This window comes from Penicillium macrosclerotiorum (assembly GCF_028827735.1).
Source record: "Penicillium macrosclerotiorum strain IBT 26536 chromosome Unknown utg000010l_segment0_segment0, whole genome shotgun sequence".
Lineage (NCBI taxonomy): Eukaryota > Fungi > Ascomycota > Eurotiomycetes > Eurotiales > Aspergillaceae > Penicillium > Penicillium macrosclerotiorum.
In genome coordinates, this window is record NW_026643089.1 from 620,994 (window position 1) to 638,325 (window position 17,332).

The 17,332-nt window shown below is 52.2% G+C and overlaps 7 protein-coding genes across 7 annotated transcripts; 5 read left to right on the plus strand and 2 right to left on the minus strand.

Moving 5' to 3' along the window:
* Positions 1–197: 197 nt before the first annotated feature.
* N7462_009906 (hydrogen/calcium exchanger domain-containing protein) lies at positions 198–1,653 on the plus strand (the record flags this gene model as incomplete). Its single annotated transcript, XM_057081620.1, has 2 exons — positions 198–994; positions 1,062–1,653. 2 exons carry the CDS (start codon positions 198–200, stop codon positions 1,651–1,653), a joined length of 1,389 nt encoding a protein of 462 aa, XP_056928660.1.
* Positions 1,654–2,046: 393 nt separating this feature from the next.
* Positions 2,047–3,781, plus strand: N7462_009907 (uncharacterized protein; the record flags this gene model as incomplete). The annotated part of the gene is made up of 3 exons (XM_057081621.1): positions 2,047–2,228; positions 2,285–2,564; positions 2,618–3,781. 3 exons carry the CDS (start codon positions 2,047–2,049, stop codon positions 3,779–3,781), a joined length of 1,626 nt encoding a protein of 541 aa, XP_056928661.1.
* Positions 3,782–5,340: 1,559 nt separating this feature from the next.
* N7462_009908 (uncharacterized protein) lies at positions 5,341–6,381 on the plus strand (the record flags this gene model as incomplete). Its single annotated transcript, XM_057081622.1, has 1 exon — positions 5,341–6,381. One exon carries the CDS (start codon positions 5,341–5,343, stop codon positions 6,379–6,381), a length of 1,041 nt encoding a protein of 346 aa, XP_056928662.1.
* Positions 6,382–7,498: 1,117 nt separating this feature from the next.
* Positions 7,499–8,287, plus strand: N7462_009909 (putative cyclin-dependent protein kinase complex component; the record flags this gene model as incomplete). The annotated part of the gene is made up of 1 exon (XM_057081623.1): positions 7,499–8,287. One exon carries the CDS (start codon positions 7,499–7,501, stop codon positions 8,285–8,287), a length of 789 nt encoding a protein of 262 aa, XP_056928663.1.
* A 630-nt stretch (positions 8,288–8,917) lies between these two features.
* On the plus strand, positions 8,918–11,449 carry N7462_009910 (ankyrin repeat domain-containing DHHC palmitoyltransferase family protein; the record flags this gene model as incomplete). The annotated part of the gene is made up of 6 exons (XM_057081624.1): positions 8,918–9,202; positions 9,303–10,106; positions 10,172–10,244; positions 10,298–10,562; positions 10,615–10,727; positions 10,779–11,449. 6 exons carry the CDS (start codon positions 8,918–8,920, stop codon positions 11,447–11,449), a joined length of 2,211 nt encoding a protein of 736 aa, XP_056928664.1.
* Positions 11,450–11,884: 435 nt separating this feature from the next.
* N7462_009911 (uncharacterized protein) lies at positions 11,885–12,082 on the minus strand (the record flags this gene model as incomplete). Its single annotated transcript, XM_057081625.1, has 1 exon — positions 11,885–12,082. One exon carries the CDS (start codon positions 12,080–12,082, stop codon positions 11,885–11,887), a length of 198 nt encoding a protein of 65 aa, XP_056928665.1.
* Positions 12,083–14,441: 2,359 nt separating this feature from the next.
* Positions 14,442–16,075, minus strand: N7462_009912 (L-ornithine N(5)-monooxygenase; the record flags this gene model as incomplete). The annotated part of the gene is made up of 2 exons (XM_057081626.1): positions 14,442–15,063; positions 15,216–16,075. 2 exons carry the CDS (start codon positions 16,073–16,075, stop codon positions 14,442–14,444), a joined length of 1,482 nt encoding a protein of 493 aa, XP_056928666.1.
* Between the last annotated feature and the right edge of the window lie 1,257 nt (positions 16,076–17,332).

Consider the following 17,332-nt stretch of genomic DNA (forward strand, 5'->3'; position numbering starts at 1 on the left):
GTTTCTTTTTTTCTCTCCCTCTTCTCTCTTTTACCGCCCAACATCCCTTTCTTCTTCCCCAGCCTGGACCGCGGACCTCCTGCATCTTTTTTATTCGAACTCTACCCAAGTTGTGTTTGCTTTGAAACAACTAGCGAAGGGGGAGCTTTGTTAAGCCGTCGCTCTTCTAGAGCAAGTTCTCTGTGTTGCGCCCAAAGATGAGATCCATCAGGTCCACCGTGTCCCGAGAAGGCATATCGCCTGTGCGCTCTCCTGACCTAGCATCATCACAAGAGAAAAACCCCCAGGATACTTCGATTTTGCCCACCTTTGCCAAGCATCACCCGAGTCGCTATGTGTTGGGTCTTTTCCGGGTGGATAGTGCAGGAGAGAGTGGACGAACTGGCATCCACCCGGTCCATTTCTTCAGGGTGTGCTTCAGGAGTATCTGTACGGCGTCAATGATTGTCAATATCCTCTGGCCATTCGTTCCTGCAGCGATTGTCATGCATTTTGCACGCCCCGATCTTCATGTCTGGGTCTTCAGTCTCAATTATATTGCCATGGTGCCCTCCGCGAATGTGCTCGGATTTGCCGGCGGAGAGTTGGCGAAGAAACTGCCAAAAGTCCTGGGGGTCTTGCTAGAGACAACATTGAGTGCCGTGGTCGAAATCGTCCTGTTTATGGTCTTGCTCCACAATGATCATAATGGACACTTGATTCCTGTTATACAAGCCGCGATTCTGGGGTCCATCTTGGCCAACTTGCTCCTGTGCTTGGGAACATGCTTCTTCGTTGGTGGTCTGAAGCGAAGCGAGCAGGTGTTCCACGAGGCCGTGAGTGAAGTGGGCACTGGCCTTTTGCTGGTGGCAGGTTTCGGTCTACTGATCCCCAGTGCCTTCTATTCCGCTTTGAAAGGATCTGTAAACGAGGAGTTTACGTTGGAGATGCTGGGTGATTATGCCCTGACGATCAGTCGTGCCACCGCCGTCATTCTTCTTATCGCATTCATAGTGTAAGCCTTATTGAATAGGATGATCAAAGATTGTTTGAGATACCCGTTGCTGACTCTCTCATTCTAGGTATCTTGTTTTTAACCTGCATAGCCACAATTCGATTTTCGACGAGATTCTGGCGAAAGACGAGGCACAAGATGAGGACCGCGACCAAGAGCGCCAGAGAGCTAAGCTTACCTTTTTGGAATGCTTGGTGGCCATCGCGATTTCTCTGACATTTGTTTGCATGTCGGCCGTCTTTCTCGTACAGGAGATCGAATACATCGTGGAACGAGGTGTCTCGGATAATTTCATGGGTTTGATCCTTGTTCCTCTGGTCGAGAAGGCGGCGGAACACCTGACAGCTGTTGACGAGGCCTGGGATAATCAGATCAACTTTGCGCTATTCCACTGCTTGGGGCCATCTATCCAAACGGCGCTTCTCAACGCTCCGCTTGCTGTCCTCGTGGGATGGGGATTGGACAAGGATATGAGTCTGAATTTCGAGATTTTCATGGTGGTCCTACTCGTCCTGTCAATCCTGGTTGTTGGGAACTTCCTACGCGATGGCAAGTCCAACTATCTTGAAGGATCGCTGTGCGTCCTCGTTTACTTCATTATCGCCGTTACGTCGTGGTACTATCCCAAAGTCGATGTAGCGTCAACCAACTCAGCTTGAATGTGGTCTGACATTAAGTAAATAATGGGAACCATACTATCAAATCATTTAATAACAATTCTGTCACATGTATACATCTATTGTATACTCAATCAATTGCCCTTGTCATATGCTTTCTCAAACGGGAAATTTGTATACAATCACGTGATACTAACATACACCGCAAGACTTCGTGAATGGACCAGGCCCCTATAGACTGAGCGAGTTGAATAGTTGAGCTCGTATGATCTGGCCAGAATTCTTCATCGCAAACACCTAGCCTCAGGATCTTCTATACGACAACGTCTTTTGTTCTGCCCTGATCTTTGCCTCAATAGGTCCAGTCAACTGCCGAGCTCCGGCGCGCCGCATTCCCAATTTCCGGGCCCCGCGAATCCAAACAATCCATCCACGATGGACAACACAACCCCGTTGACGGATGTCATCCTTGCAACACTCAAGGAGCGCGATCTCCTAGCCAATAGAGATGCGATCGAGGCTTCTCTGAAGGATCCCATTTCATGCGAGAAGACTGTGGAATGGGTGTCAAAGCACCTCAAACCGGAGACCCTCCTTTCACGGGAGGAGCTGACATTGTATGTCTACCGAAAGAAGTATGCTGTTCAATGGTAGAGGCTGACATTATGGGCAGATGGACAAAGCTTGAGAGCTCCAGTGACCTCCACGCCCTCCTTCGTGACCCCGAACTTGATGCGACTCGACCCTTGCTCGAGGACGAGATTCAAACAGCGATACAATCCCTCGAAGCTTCAACTGCAGCCATCCGAAAGCACACAGAGACACTATCACTGCAATGCCGAACCATCAAAAAGCAAATTCAAACTCGAGAAAGCTTGGATCAAGATCGAATTCGAGATATCGCGAGACTGCGGAAGAAGCATGAAGCGGGGACGCAAAACACGAGGATCATGGTGGGATCATTTTGTTTCTACCTCTTGGACTATACACTGCTGAACAAAAATAGGCAAACGAACTTTCCGACGAGCTCGATTCTAGCTTAAGGGGTATAACAGAGAAGATAGGAGTGGAGAATAAGCGAATTCTCTCATCTTTATCTACTCAGCTAAAGCATGACGACAGGATTCTCGCCAACCTCGAGAGTACCATATCTGGAGTCAAGTCAAATGAAAATGGCGCGTCCAGTGCCAAGCGAGCAACTCAACTGAGTGAGATTCTTGCGGAATTGAGCGCCGATGAGATCCATTATCGCCTGGATCGATTATATCTCGAGACCATTCATTCGAGTACATTTGATGCCTGCCCGGGTACCATAGAAGATGAGACGATTGCCGTTCTGGAAGAAGAACTGGAATCTCTCCATCCGGAGATTGAGATCCTATCGGAAATGTACGCAAAGCAACAATTCCACGAGCCCATTCTGCGCGAAGTCCAGAATGAACATGACCACCTTCTGGCCACGTCGCAGCAAAAATTAGAGCAGGTGTGTATTCCTTCAAGGCTCTTCGAGACTCCTTTGAAAACAACCGATATGATCAAAGTTAACAAATATCAGGTCCTCGACCTCCTTGTGGATATGACTCTGTCCAAGCAGGCCCTGACCAAACAGCTTGGAGATCGAGCGTCTTCCTGTGAATTGTTCGAGCAACTTGCCTCCCTCTACCAGGCAGAAGCTGGGAGTCCACTTGTACCACCACCATCTTCTCGACGAGAATCCCTGCGACGAAGATCCATGCAACCGGGTATGCTTCTCACGGCCACCCGCAACCCAGTCCCGACGCCTGAACAACCCGCCCTTGAAAGTCTCCTGCGGCGGATCGGAGTATCGCCCGAATCTGTACTTCGCCCACGAGGGGATGATGGTGGTGTCCCGGAGCTTTATGATAAGCGGCAGCATCTGTCCCAGACGCTCCAGAGCCTTCGGGTTGCGGTGGACTCGCCGCTGGTGACCCAATTGACCCCTTCCGATCATGCATCCCAGCGTCTGTTCTCATCCCTACAAGCCCACTCACATTATGAGCCATCCTTGCGCGATCCCGACCAGGAGCAAGCGCTGTCCGACCTAGAGGTGAAACTGAGTGCACTTCAGAAGGGATTGCAGGGACTCCATCTGGATGTTTTGCACCAACGAGACAAAGCCCAGGATCGGTTCCTCGAACGTTGGACCTAACCCAGATGAAAGCAGAGCGTTCGGAGGCAGATTGCAACTGGGTGGGGGGCTGTCCCCTCGTGTACTTCATCATTCCTTCATCCGGGGGCCGTTGCCCTACCCGGGCGCATAAGCCGGCGCATTCTCGTAACTTCTCAGCCGGTCGTTACTGTTAGTGACGGTGGGGTTCGCGACCTCCAACCAACAGCTGGAATCGTTGATTCGATCGTGCATTGTGGCTGGTGCCAAATGGCCATGCGCCACAGGGTCCCTTGGTCTTCACGGCCGCATGCACGCACGTTCGAGGACCACGCGACCGGCCAAAACCGTGCCGCACAGATTCTTTGACCAAATGGACAGAGTCATCCTTGCTTGTATGAGGTCACTCTCTTGGTTGCGTTCGGTCGCGTCTTCGTATTCTTCCTATCGTATGGTCGCCGGGATCTAGGGCATCCTCCCCTTCCCAACGAGCCCAGGTCGATCTTTAGCGCCGGCAGTGTGATCGACCCCCAACGCGGGACGGTTGAAGAAAAGAAACCACAAACAACCAAACAACCACGCAACAAAAGCACTCAAAGCACTGCAGATCGTCAACTCGGCTTCCTCGACTCAGGTACCCGCCCTTGGCCCGCCTAATAAGAGAGGATGTTATTACTGTTGTGAACAACACCAACATTCACCACCACTCCCTTCACTACGACGAGACAACCATTCTACAACCATTTTAACCGCCCGTATGATGATAGGATCCTTACCATCTTACTATGGCCTACGATGCTCTCCTCGTGGGAGGTCTTTGTTGGGTCGCGGTCGTCACCTGTTTGGCTTCGGCTGACTCGGGGCTGCGCCCTGGTGACTGCTCCCTATCAGCCGTCGACTTGGAATCGCGCTGTTGCCTTTGCGCCTTTGTGCCGGTGCGATATCAGTTGGTTCGATATAGATCTTCGTCCTCCACACAAAATGTTCCATATCGCCGCCGTTGGAGTTAGGTTGTTGCGCGGTAAGCTCAGTCATCGTATTCTTTGCCCTGTCTCCTTTCAAATCGGATTCTTATACTGCCTGGAAGAAATGCCGCAAAGACTCGAAAGTTTTCTTCGTTTTCTTCAAAGATCGGTAGCTTAGCCTGATTCAACCTCGACACAAAGGGAATCATCGCCAGCGCCAGGTCTACACGGAACTGCATGGGTCTGCAACGATCCCTACCAAGCATCGCTTTCAACCCCTTTGTCTCATTTCTATTTTGACCATCGTTGACCTGGACGCCACGCTCAGAGAGTAAAAGCCCCCAGTATCCAGCTGTCGTCACTCATGTTCCCTAACCGGTGTGACTTTAAAGTTGTCTTTGTGAGCGGAGACATCGTGTGTTTCTAAATTAAGGGTTCTCTACAGCTTCATCACCAGAACCTCTAAACATCGCTCTGTTTATATCGGATTGATTGCCATCCCCCGTTCACGAACTTGTCAAACTATCGATCGACTCTTGTTCATCGCCATAAATACTAGTCATGCGTCACATCGACTCCCTAGAATTTCTTCACAACCGATATTCGTCCGATTCCACTCCATCTCCTCAGGCCGAAATGTATAGCCGCGGCTCACGGAGACGATCGGGGTTTGCGACCCCTCGCGATGATGCCAGCGATTCGGATTCATCTGATTCCCTACGGGGCAGATACGGTATCCCTCGGGATTTCACTTCCAAGAAGGGCACACGATCTTATAGATCGGAATGGAGCCGCGCCAAGGACCGGTTGTCATCCTTGTTTAGCCCTGATCCATCCAGCAGCTATTCGACCACGAAATATGTACGCAGGGCAAGGGAGCCAAGGGAATCCGTGTCTCGGGCCTTCGTGGTAGATCCTCCGAAAGCACGGGTGCGTCGGTACAAGATTCGCCCCAGTTCAGGAGAGACCGAGTTCGTTGAACGCCATCATGAGCGGAGTCGGTCTTGGTCCCGGTCTCGATCTCGAGACCGTGGGCCGACTCGAGTGAGCACGGATATCTACTCATCAAGACGCTCCCGCTCTCGAGAATCCCTGGGGCGAGTCCCACTGACTGTCAGAGTCTCAGAGTCTTCCTCACCGGCCACTCGATCCCCACGACCATGGTCACCCATCCATGAGCCTGTTCCAGCTCGAGCGGGTCAATATACCTCCCGTCGCCCGAGCGTGATTATCCGTGAACCTGCATCTCCATATCCCTCGGACGATGTCAACTCCTTTATCCGATCCAGACCGGCCAGTTATTATTCAAAGTCTCGGTCCATCTCCCGGGATACCTATCTGGAGCCCGACGGTGAGCGAGGGCGACCGCTCTCTCGATACCGATCAGTGGAGGTTCGCAGTCCTCGGGATGTCAAATACTACACCTCCGACCCTGAATGGAGCAGGCGAAGCTCATTCTCCTCACGGGATACCACCAGGCCGACCGTGATTAGTCGAAGCCCCCGACGGAGGCTCTCCGACTCCTTTTCTCGGTCCCGCAGCAGCATTGATATTGAGGAACGGTGGCCTCGAAGTGTGCTAAAGGGACAGAACGGATGGAACAATGATTCCTATCGTGTCATCAGTGGGACTAAATATCGGAAGCCCACCGTCCGCTTTGATGACTCTCAATTTTAATTTTAAGAAGGGTGATTGTGGACGGAAGTAGAAGACACCGACCTAGGAGCATAGCATGAACTATGCGATGGGTTTGGGGGTGTCACACAAAGATGAGACGTGCCGGCATTTGGTCCGCCCAAAATCAAACTCACAAATTCTGGATGATGTGGAGTACTGGTTCTCAATTTACTTTATGAACAAAGATGTAAAGAAAGATAGACAGGGGCTCTGGTGTTTGAGGATTGAACGATCACGAAGCGATGATTCTCCTTTGTATATACTCCGAGAGAGAAAGGCAAATTAACGTATCCATGACCCACTTGCATCTCCTGAGTCTTCATAGTTTTCCCTTATTATCTGTAAATTATGTCTGCAGGAAGAGTTCTGTGAGATTATACATTTCAGCCTCCGTCATCACCTTGCTATGCATAAAGAATGCGCGCGTATTGCCCCATTCAGTAAGAGGGCGGGCGGACCGGACAAAAACACCTGAATTCACCTGAAATTACCTTATCTCTCGCCTTTCCTCAGCTTCCGCCTCTCCGCCTGCCTCTCTGCCCCTCCCTCCCCTATTTTTGCGACCCTTTGAGACGCCCTCGGCCTCTCAGATCTCTGCGATCCTTATCTGATAGCTCGATTTCGGGTTGCTTGTCTCGGTGGCTGATTGGACCATACGGTGAATTTGTGAGTCTTTGCAGGGACCTCGGCGACTTTGCCGCGCGGTGGCTTTTTGGGCATGGGACGTTAACATACATTAATATACGTTAGGCACCGAGGCCTCAGACGTTCCACAGCGTCTCGATCGATCGCAGCGATCGTCGCTTCCAACGATTCTTTTCACTTGGGTCCCTTCACAAATCTTGGTCACAAACTGCGGGTTGCGAGTCGCCGTACGCCGCAAGAGCCTATCTTTGATCTTCTCCTCCCCCCACACCGAGCCGGCAGACGTTGTAACATTGGATTAGCTGGATTAGCCTGAAAGCCCTGGAGCTTTTCTACGGTGCTCTGATTTCAGCCATAAGATGAGAAGTCTATCCAGAGAGCCGCCATCTATCTCTAGGCCCGGGTGTCCTCTTCATTGCCCAACACCCACGTCTATCCGCTTCGGTGCTGGCCAATAAAATAAAAGACCAGGATGGCTGCAGTCATGACGCAGATTGAATGTAATTCTGAGGGGGCGAAATCTCCGCGATCCCTGCTGAAGCTAGGCTCTCCAGCCGTCGACACAGAATCAACGAGGTGTCCATCCCCGCGCAATGGCGCATGCAGGGTCTTTGATATATCGCCTGAGGAGGCCCTGGAGCTACTCTGTACCAACATCGAAAAGCTGAATGCGGATTGCTCCTATTCGGCAACAACCACGAACCCCGACTCCTACAATTCTACTCCAGTGGGGAGCGAAACACCCGCGGAAGAGGGGTTCATGGTGCGTTCTACAGGGCAATGCTGCGGAGATTCGGGGATAAGTAGCGGCCGGCCCAGTACGGAAGCCTTCCAGATGGCAATGTTATCTCGCAAGTTTCTTTCGAAGAAGGTACCCCCCATCACGTTGAAGGATTACCTGGAGCGATTGCACCGCTTCTGTCCTATGTCAACCGCCGTCTTTCTTGCAGCTAGTCTGTACATCACCCGAATGGTCTCCGTGGAAAAGGTTCTGCGGGTGACGCCCAAGAACATGCACCGGCTCGTCCTCGCCGGGCTTATGGTGGCTACCAAAGCGCTGGAGGACCTCAGTTACCCGCACCGCCGCGTTGCCAAAGTGGGTGGCGTGAGCGAGCAAGAACTTTCCAAACTTGAAATCAGTTTCTGCTTTTTGGCCGACTTTGAGCTGCGCGTGGATGCGCAGACGTTAATGGATGAAGTCCGGCGGCATGGCGCGCAAGACTCGACGGCATCTCTCCTTTCCACGAACGGAAGCAGTTGATCAGTCTTCTGCATTAATTTTTCTCTCTGTTTGAATACGTCTCTCTCATATGAACAAGCCCTTTCTGTAAATATCTTGATATTAAATTTGCCTCGAAAAGGCCAAGGAAACGTGGCTGCCTATGCGGCTGAGTAATCGGCCCTATGTGTGTACTCCGCCAAAAGGCCCTCCCAGAATTCCGAGTGCCAGAGCGCGAGGCTGTGCAAAAGCAAACGAAGCAGAAGAAAAAAATAGACTCGGATCCTACCCACAGAATCGCATTTGCTTTATTGTCCTTTCGACTATTCTGTTACTCGTCTACATATAGAGGACGGTGTACAGAGCGTTTGAGTGGATTAGCGCAAGCGCTAGAAGGTTTCCCCGACAAAAAAGGTCCGCCCTTTCGCCGCTTCTCCAGGTCGATCATCCTCTCCATCCATCTCCCCCTATTTTTCGGCCTCCGAGGATTCAAATTACCGTGGTGAAAGGGATCTGTGGACAGGTAATACGACTCCACGATGTTCGCTTAGAGAGAGAAATCGATTTCAACGCAGTTCCTTGTCAATTCGACTCTTTCGACCCGTGTCCAACGCCGGACTCCCGAGGCGGCCTTCGCCCGTACGACGATACACATAAACTCCTCCCGCCGCCATGTCTTCCAAATCTTCGCCTTCTTCCGAGACTCAGAGCAGCAGTCCTTCAGGTCAGAACTCCAGCTCTGCCTCTCCGTCAAACAGCAAGGAGATCTCGTCGTCTCCGAATCCCGATGTCGAACTCAAGACCATGCGGCCGGATGCGCCGAAGGGCTCGATCCCCCTTGGGGAGGATATCATGCAGCTGGCGCGGATTGGAGAGATTCCCGCTATGCAGAATCTGTTTGCGACCAAGAAACTCACCGCAAATCACCGTGACGAGGAAGGGATCACGCCGCTACACGTTTGTTCTCCCTGTCCTTCCTGCCAGTGCTCGCCCCTGCTTTGCGACCTGTCATCGATAGTAATCTGAGAAGCTGACCTGAGTGTTCTTATCTTGATAGTGGGCTGCGATCAACAACCAATATGCGATGTGCAAGTTTCTTCTGGATAACGGCGCAGACGTCAACGCCAAGGGCGGAGAGTCAGTAGCCACACCCGCCATGTGGGCGGCACAGCGGTGTCACTATTATATCGTCAATCTTTTGCTTCAGAACGGCGCGGATCCCCTTTTGACCGATGTACAAGGGTACAATATCCTTCATTTGGCGACCATCGACGGAAATGCATTCCTCCTCGTCCTGCTGCTCCACCAAGAGATCCCGGTGGACGTGGTCGATCAACAAGGTCATACTGGGTTGATGTGGGCCGCATACAAGGGCTACCCGGCCTGTGTGGATTTGTTCCTACGATGGGGTGCTAATGCCAATGCGGTCGATGAGGGAGGATTGACGCCCCTTCACTGGGCATTGGTCAAGGGCTCACTGCCGTCCGTTCTCAAATTGTTGGAATACGGAGCGGATCGATTCACCAAGACTCGAGATGGCAAGTCGCCGAGCACTGTCGCACAGGAAATGAACACGTCGCGGATCTGGTTTCGCGCTCTAGCGGAGCGTGGCTTCGAGCCCGATGGATCGCAGAAAGCGGTGCCGATGGGGTTGACAAGCTTTGTTCGCAACAAGAGTGTGATGGCCAAGTTTTTCTTCCTCTGGCCGTTCCTTACCATCCTAATTGGCATCTGGATGCTAAGCCATCTGGTAATCTTTATTGGTGTTCCGCTCACCCTAGTGACTTTGTTTGGCATGCAATGGATCGCGCAGCAGCTCGCGAACCGAGGCCCCTCGGAATATCGCATTCTACAAAAGACGGTATGTCCTGAATTTTGATAGCCAGAAATATCGAATTGATATGATGCTGACATCAACCTCTACAGCCCTATCTGGCTGGTGTGTTCGCCGCGACACTTTTCTGGGTTGGATTCCGTTACGTCTTTCAAGTACTCCCAGGTAAGCATTGGATAGCAAATTCGATTCCTGGATCCGGAAACTGACAAAACTAGCGACTTATTCTTCGGCACCGATATTAAATATCTTGTTTGCGGTCTTCTACAGTTTGACCACCTACTTCTACATCTCCGCCATGATCGGAGATCCCGGCTATGTCCCAAAAATCAGCAGCCGAAATCAGCAAAGAGAAGCGGTCAAACAGCTGTTTGAGCTGTGGAAATTTGATGAGGAGAATTTCTGTGTACCCTGCATGTCAAGAAAACCACTCCGCAGCCGGCATTGTCGCCGTTGTGGCCGCTGCGTGGCGAAGCATGACCAGTATGTTCTGATAGATGTGATTCATTGGCCTATCCATTAACTTGTTTCAAAGCCACTGCCCTTGGATTGACAATTGTGTTGGAGCAAACAATCTCCGTCACTTTGTGCTCTATATCATCTGTCTTGAAATCGGCATTATTCTGTTTGTGCAGCTTACTATTGGCTGTAAGTAATTCTGATGTGACTCGCTGCAGCACTGATTGCTAACCGTCTCAGATATCAATCACCTACCACCAATTGCCAATGCCAAGTGCAATGTCATCAATGATACGCTGTGTGACTATGTGACTCGCGACACTTTTACCCTGGTCCTCAACATCTGGATCACTCTGCAGCTAGTCTGGGTCACAATGCTGTGTGCTGTCCAGCTTGTCCAGATCTCGCGCAATCAGACCACATATGAGAATATGAGAGGCCATCATATCGACCGCTCCTACCCTAGCTCGCAAGCCTTCGCCTCGGCCATGACTGCGGGCACAACCTCACTCGAAGGGGCTGGTCTTTCGGCCGCGGGACAGGGGCCGAACCCGGCTCTTGCCCATTCCACTCCTCCACGGCGGCGACATGGCTGTGTCCAGCAGTGGTCATCTCTGCTGGGCATCGATACCTTCTTTGCGACGGCCCGTGATGGACTCCGTGATGGGCCCCAGGCGGCACGCCCTCGCAATCCCTTCTCTCGCGGTGTGGCGACCAACTGCCGTGATTTCTGGTGTGACCCGGCCCCGATCTTCGGCAAGCGTGAGCCTGGCTCCGCGATGCTCGGAGGAGAGGTGATCAGCTACTATGATATGTATGAAACTCCCCTCCGCATGCATACAGGGAGTCGATCTGGCGATGGAGGCGCCTACCGCAGCGTGGCGGGTGAAGACCCTGAACATATGGTCTGAACTCGTGTTGCGGTTCTGATCTGAAACCATTCTGCATGGGTGTTGGGTGAAAGTTTTTCTTTTTTTTTTTTTGCGTGATAATGTCCCTCCTCTTTCCTTCCCAATTCTTCGTTTTCGGTTATGAGAGTTTTCATGTATGAGCTGCAGCGTCGGTGTTGCATTGTTATGCGTGGCATGTTTGTTTTCTTCCCCATCCATTTCTTCTTATTATGTTTCCCTGTCCCTTTTATTCATGTTCTGCATCAAAGAGAGACCGTGTACAGTGGATGCTAGATAATGGTTTTGTTTCTTGTTTGAACGCTCGCCCTATACATATATTTCTCCTGGTGTTGCTGCTTATGGATGGCTCTAATGCCTTACGAACTGCAGACTTCCAATCATGACCACGCTCATTTTCATACGTCCCCAGTGCATGTTCCCTTGTATTGTTGTCGATCAGTTAGAGCAAACCAGGGGCCCTGCAGCTAAAGTCCAGGAACTGACGCCGATCCAAGCATTGACGATCCATACTCCTGCAGGGCCTTCTGGAAAGATGCCTATTCGTACTACCCCCTCACCCGAGGCCATGGCCCAGTGATACCCACCTTCTTCCTTGGGGTAGGACACCGCTGCAGCCGCCGAGATCCCTGACATGTTCGGAGATGTGCCATGAAGATCGAACCCACCTGGAAACTGACACCTGAAGGCGACCCAGGACCCTCAATATCGAATGACGGATGGTATCTTTTCGTCTTCATGTCTTCATGCCTTCCAAATCGCTGGGAAAACTAGACGTCCCCGGCCGAAAATAAAGGCCCATCAGATAACTCGCGCCGATAGCGCCTCTCCCCTTCGCCCCGAAAAAAAAAGATTATCTGATCAGAACGCCACCACGACCCTCCACTGCCAAGGCCGAGACAAAACTGGTTCCTGCTCCCACATCCGATATCGCCGAGCTTTTGTCGAACGCCCGAGACCTAGAGTCAAAATACGGAGTACAGCATATTCCGTACATGTACATAGAGAGGAAAGATCATATCTCGGCCGTAATCGGGCTCGGTCGAGGCTGTGGCTCCGCTCCCCCCTTTCCCTGGAGCAACAGGTAACAGATGGCCAAATTGAAAAGAACAAAAAAAGCAAATACAACAAGAAAAAGGAAAATACGTATTATAAGCCTAAACCGAAAAGTCTTGTCCATGCAACGCCTGCCGTGCAATCTGCCCCTGCATGGAACAGGCAACGCGAGCACTGAGCACGACGCATTGTGGGTCTCCGGTAGCCCGGAAACGCCTCTAGACTGGGTCCCAGGTGCGCATTTTTCCCTGGCAAGTTGGCAGGTTTGGCAGTTCGGGATGGGGGGGGGGAGATGATGGTGGGGAGGTAAAGTACGTCTAAGACTCTCATGGGCCGAATCGGGAGGGAGGGGCGTCTAGAGCTCCATCTCACTAGACACGGAGTAGGCAAGTGATAGCCGGAGAGTGGCCTGGCACGTTCGTACTTCGTCTGACGCATTAGATAGCCGGAGATGGAGGGCGTGCAGCCTGGGCTTCGACTTTGAGCGAACGCACCATACGGAAGAGCGTGGTGCCGGAATGAGGTAGGATTCGTGGGGGGATCGTTGACGCCGGGAAGGCGGGATTGGAAACGTGGACTGAATTTTTTATTTTCCGATCAGATAAAAATTCAATGTGCGCGTTATCTGATGGCGCCACGCGAGACGACCCACTTCTCGGTTGCGGTACGGTATTTTTCGTTTCCGTACTGGTACCGATTCCAGACTCCAGGCTCGTTTGGGCTGAGAGTCTTGAAATCTTGAAATGAACGTAATACGCCCTACGTCCATCGCCCATCGCCCTTTCAGGTGTCGATTCCAAGCCCGTTGGTACGGGTCACTGAAACGGTCTAGTCTCCATCTCGCCCCAATTCTTTGAAACCAGCGCGACAGAGAGGGTGCTGCTCTCGGTTTCCGCCGAGAACCTGGTCAGCACAGCCGATCGGCGTGATCAGCGTCGCTTTGACAGTGGAAAAGGTAAGAAAAGCTGAGCATTGGGTTACCGAGCTTGCATTCGAAGGAACGTGGGTAGAATCCTGGTCCCTGAAAGTAACGGTTCCTTCCAGGGGATGCATACGCCGTGCATCGTACATCGTACATCATACGTCTTCCATGGTCCACATAAGCGGACATACCAATGGGGGGCCCGCCGTGTTTCGCGCGGTATCCGATGGAGGTCTTTTCCATGTTGTCTCCGTGCGCACGGTGGTAATTTTATTTTCTTGGCTTCGGGAGACAAAGGTCTGGAACGAGACACCAATTCTTGTCTGGTGAAGTCTTGGCTTCGGGGACCCCATCAAGGCTCCACTAGGTTGAGGGTTTTAGGGTCACTGAAGAAGACGGTGTAGAAGGGCGGCTGCGATGCGAACGGATGGGGCATACCTGACTTTCGGGGACTCGGAAGGAGTACAGCCAAGGCACATGTTATCCGATGTGGATCAAAAGAGGTAGCAAAAAAAGAAAAAAAACTTCCAGTACAAGGGAATGAATATGAATATAGTGGCCATTCAATGGGATCTCCATCGATTCAACATTTCAACGGAAGTATCGTATCATTAGACAAGAGCAAGAGCAATCTAGAAAACATGATGGGGCGGGGGGACTCTAATATAGCATATCGGAATATCGGAATGGGGGAGCGAATGCGAGAGTGGGAGAGCCGGACGAACCGAAGAGGAGAGGACATGAACGGAAGCGCGAATGAGAGAGAAGCAGAGTAGCAGAATGTCACAGTAGCAGAAAATAGAAACGAAAATGAGAAGAAGCGAGCCGGAAACCTGGTCATCTTCCATCTCACCACCACTTCCAGTGAGGGGGTAGAGGGGGGGCTCGGCTCGCCCTAGTGCTCAGCCCTCCCCGGGTATTATTCTTCAATCCAAACTTTTTTTTTAGGAAACCCCATCCCAATCAACCAACCTCCCTGCTCCACACGGCATTCATTAACAGAATTGGCCATGCTCTTTACAGCATGGCGCGCAACCGGGTGTCCTGCACCACTGCACCGGACAGCTGATCTTGAAACACGGAGTTGACAATCTCGCCGCCACGCACCGCCAGGATGGACAGCAGACTATCGCTGAGGCCGTGGGTCTTCTCATTGCAGCCCTGCAGCCAGATACCAGCGTGAGCGCTGACCTTGCTGCCATCGAGGGCGACGCGGTAATCCCGGCCCGTGTTCCAGGCAGCCTGACCCGCAGGCCGCAAGCCGCGCACCTGCTCCAACAGCTGCTCATGTGCATCCCGCAGGTAGCCGGTGGCCACCATCAGGGCGTCGACCTCCAGAACCTCCTTGCCCTCCGAGGCTTCATCCTTCACGGACTTGACGTGAATGCGCATCCGTTGGGCGGGGTTATGGTGCTCAATGCGTGCGACCTTGCGCTCCGGCAGGATGCGGTGCTGCCACTGCGTCTGATCCGGGTTCTGCATCCGCTGCATGTACATGGTGTTGTAGATCTCCTCAATCAGCTCCAGACGGACCACACTGTAGTTGGTGGCCTTCTCGGTGGCAATGCGCGCGTGGCGCTCCTCGGCGGGCAGGTTAAAGAACTTGTCCACCCGCTCGGGGTTGAAGATCTCGTTAACACTAGAGATAGAACAAATAAGTCTACGTTAGCGAGGGCCAATACAAGAGATACCACCAGTAAGATTCCCATCGTCCAATTGACAATAGGCAAGACAACAGATAAAAAGAGCGAAAGGAGAAAAGAGAGAGACGGGGGTGGGAGGAGGACATACAAAGGAGAGTCATCACTGGGGCGCAAAGCAGTATCCCGGAGGATCAGGGTGGTGCGCGAATTGGGATACCGCCGTTGCAGGTCGTGGAAGATCTCTGCGGCACTCTGGCCACTGCCCACGACGGCAATGTTGTAAGGCTCATTGTTCTTCTTCAGTACAGTGGGCAGAACGGTGCAATACTTGGAGGAGTGCATAATGCGCGGGTCCTGAGGGAAGCCCGGAGGCATCTTGGCCTTGCCACCGAGGGCCACGACGACCTTGCGGGCTCGACGCGACGAGATCTCGCCCGTCTCGCTGTTCCGCGAGCGGACGACAAAATAGTCGACAACGCCATTGGTCTTGCTTCCCGGAACAACCTCGACGACCTCCTCACCGTACGAGACGACGTGCTCAAAGCGCTGGGCACACCACCGCATGTAATCTTCGAACTCCATGCGCGCAGGCAGGAAGGTGCCCAGATTGGTGAAGTGAATGAGGCGGTTCTTGTTGTGGAGGTAGTTGAGGAAGGTGAAGCTGCTGCGAGGATCGCGGAGGGTGGCCAGGTCCTTGATAAAGGAAATCTGCATGCGCGAGCCGGGGACCAGCATGCCGGAGTGCCACGCGAATTGCTTCTGGCGTTCTAGGAAGCATACCTTAGGCTTGAAGGATGCGCTGGGGCCGGAGCGGTTCAGAGCCGGATCCATGGCGTCGTGCAGGGCAATGCCAATGGCCAGTGAGGCCGGGCCAAATCCAACACAGAGCAGATCATGCATCTCGTCGGCGGGCGTGGTACGCAGCAGCGAGCGATTGCTGGGGGATTGAGTGCGCGGCTCCATCTCGTTCAGGAAGGGCAACTCGGACTTGCGGGGAATTGGCTCCATGGTTTTGATGTGGAGGAGGTAGAGGTGGTGGTGGTGATTTTTTTTTTTTGAAGAGGGGGGATATAGTCTTGTTCCACGAAGAGACCGAAGGCAGCAGGGTCCGACGAACCAAGGCGCCCGAGCTAGAGGAACGAGGACGAAGAAACGAAGGAGTGAAACTCAGCGGTGCCGAAAGTAAAAAAAAGACGAGCTTGCATGCCTGCCGGACGGGGTTATGTAGACGGAACTGATCACCATCAGCTTCACGCGTATCCACCCGGAGCTTTCTCGAAATGGGCAACGGCGGATCGAGGCGAACGGAGCAGCGCAGTTGACGTGCCGTACGATACGTTTAGGTCCACCGAACAGAATCTGCACCCGAGGCGGATCAGATAAAAAAAAGAAAATCCAAAAAAATCCAGAATAAGTCGGGGGAGATGAATGGGATTGGGGAGCCACCGAGAAGAGGATCGTCGGTAGAGTTGTATAGTTGTATAGTTGTATAGTCGTACAGACGGTATTGACGGTATTGTACCTAGGGTGGGTAATGTGACCTGACCGTATGGTACTTGTGGTATCGGTACCGAAGGAGGTCCACGAAGAACTGAAGAGAAAAATAATAATAACAGAAGTATGGAAAGATGGGGCCCTGGTGGAGAGAAAAAACAGCAAAACAGTTAGGCCGTAAGACAGTAAAACCACAAGACCACAAAACCCAAAGAACTTGGTTGATTCGTAGATGAACGGTTTAATTCCTAGGTTTCATTTATCAATCAGTCTCCACTGCGGATGGCCTTTCTTTTGCGCTTCCTAGCGAAGTCCGGGCGGGCAGACGGCAGTTAAATAGCGATAGGTTGTGCTTGGTGGAATTATTAAACCTGGATTTCATTGAAACTGCTACTAAATCGGTGAATTTGTTTTTCTCCCGTTTCATCTTGCTGCTGACGCGCCAGCTCCACTTCCCTGCAAGTCACCGTGAAGTTCCTGCACCGCGCAGCCAAACCGGAAAAAAAAAAAAAAGAAAACGTATCTTCGGGTCGACGAGTCACGGAATTTCTCCCATCAAACCCAGTGTCCCGTGTGAGAAGGCGAGGGTCATCCGCAGATGCCCGATGTCGGGAAAATGGGAGTCGACCCGACCAGGGATGTCGTGATTGGTGTACTGGGGACTTGGGCCGGAGGGGATCCGCACTGCACGAGGCGAGTACCAGTGACCTGACCACAAACTTTCTCTTGGCAGGTGGAGACCAGAAAAATGCAGGACGAGGAAGGGGGGGA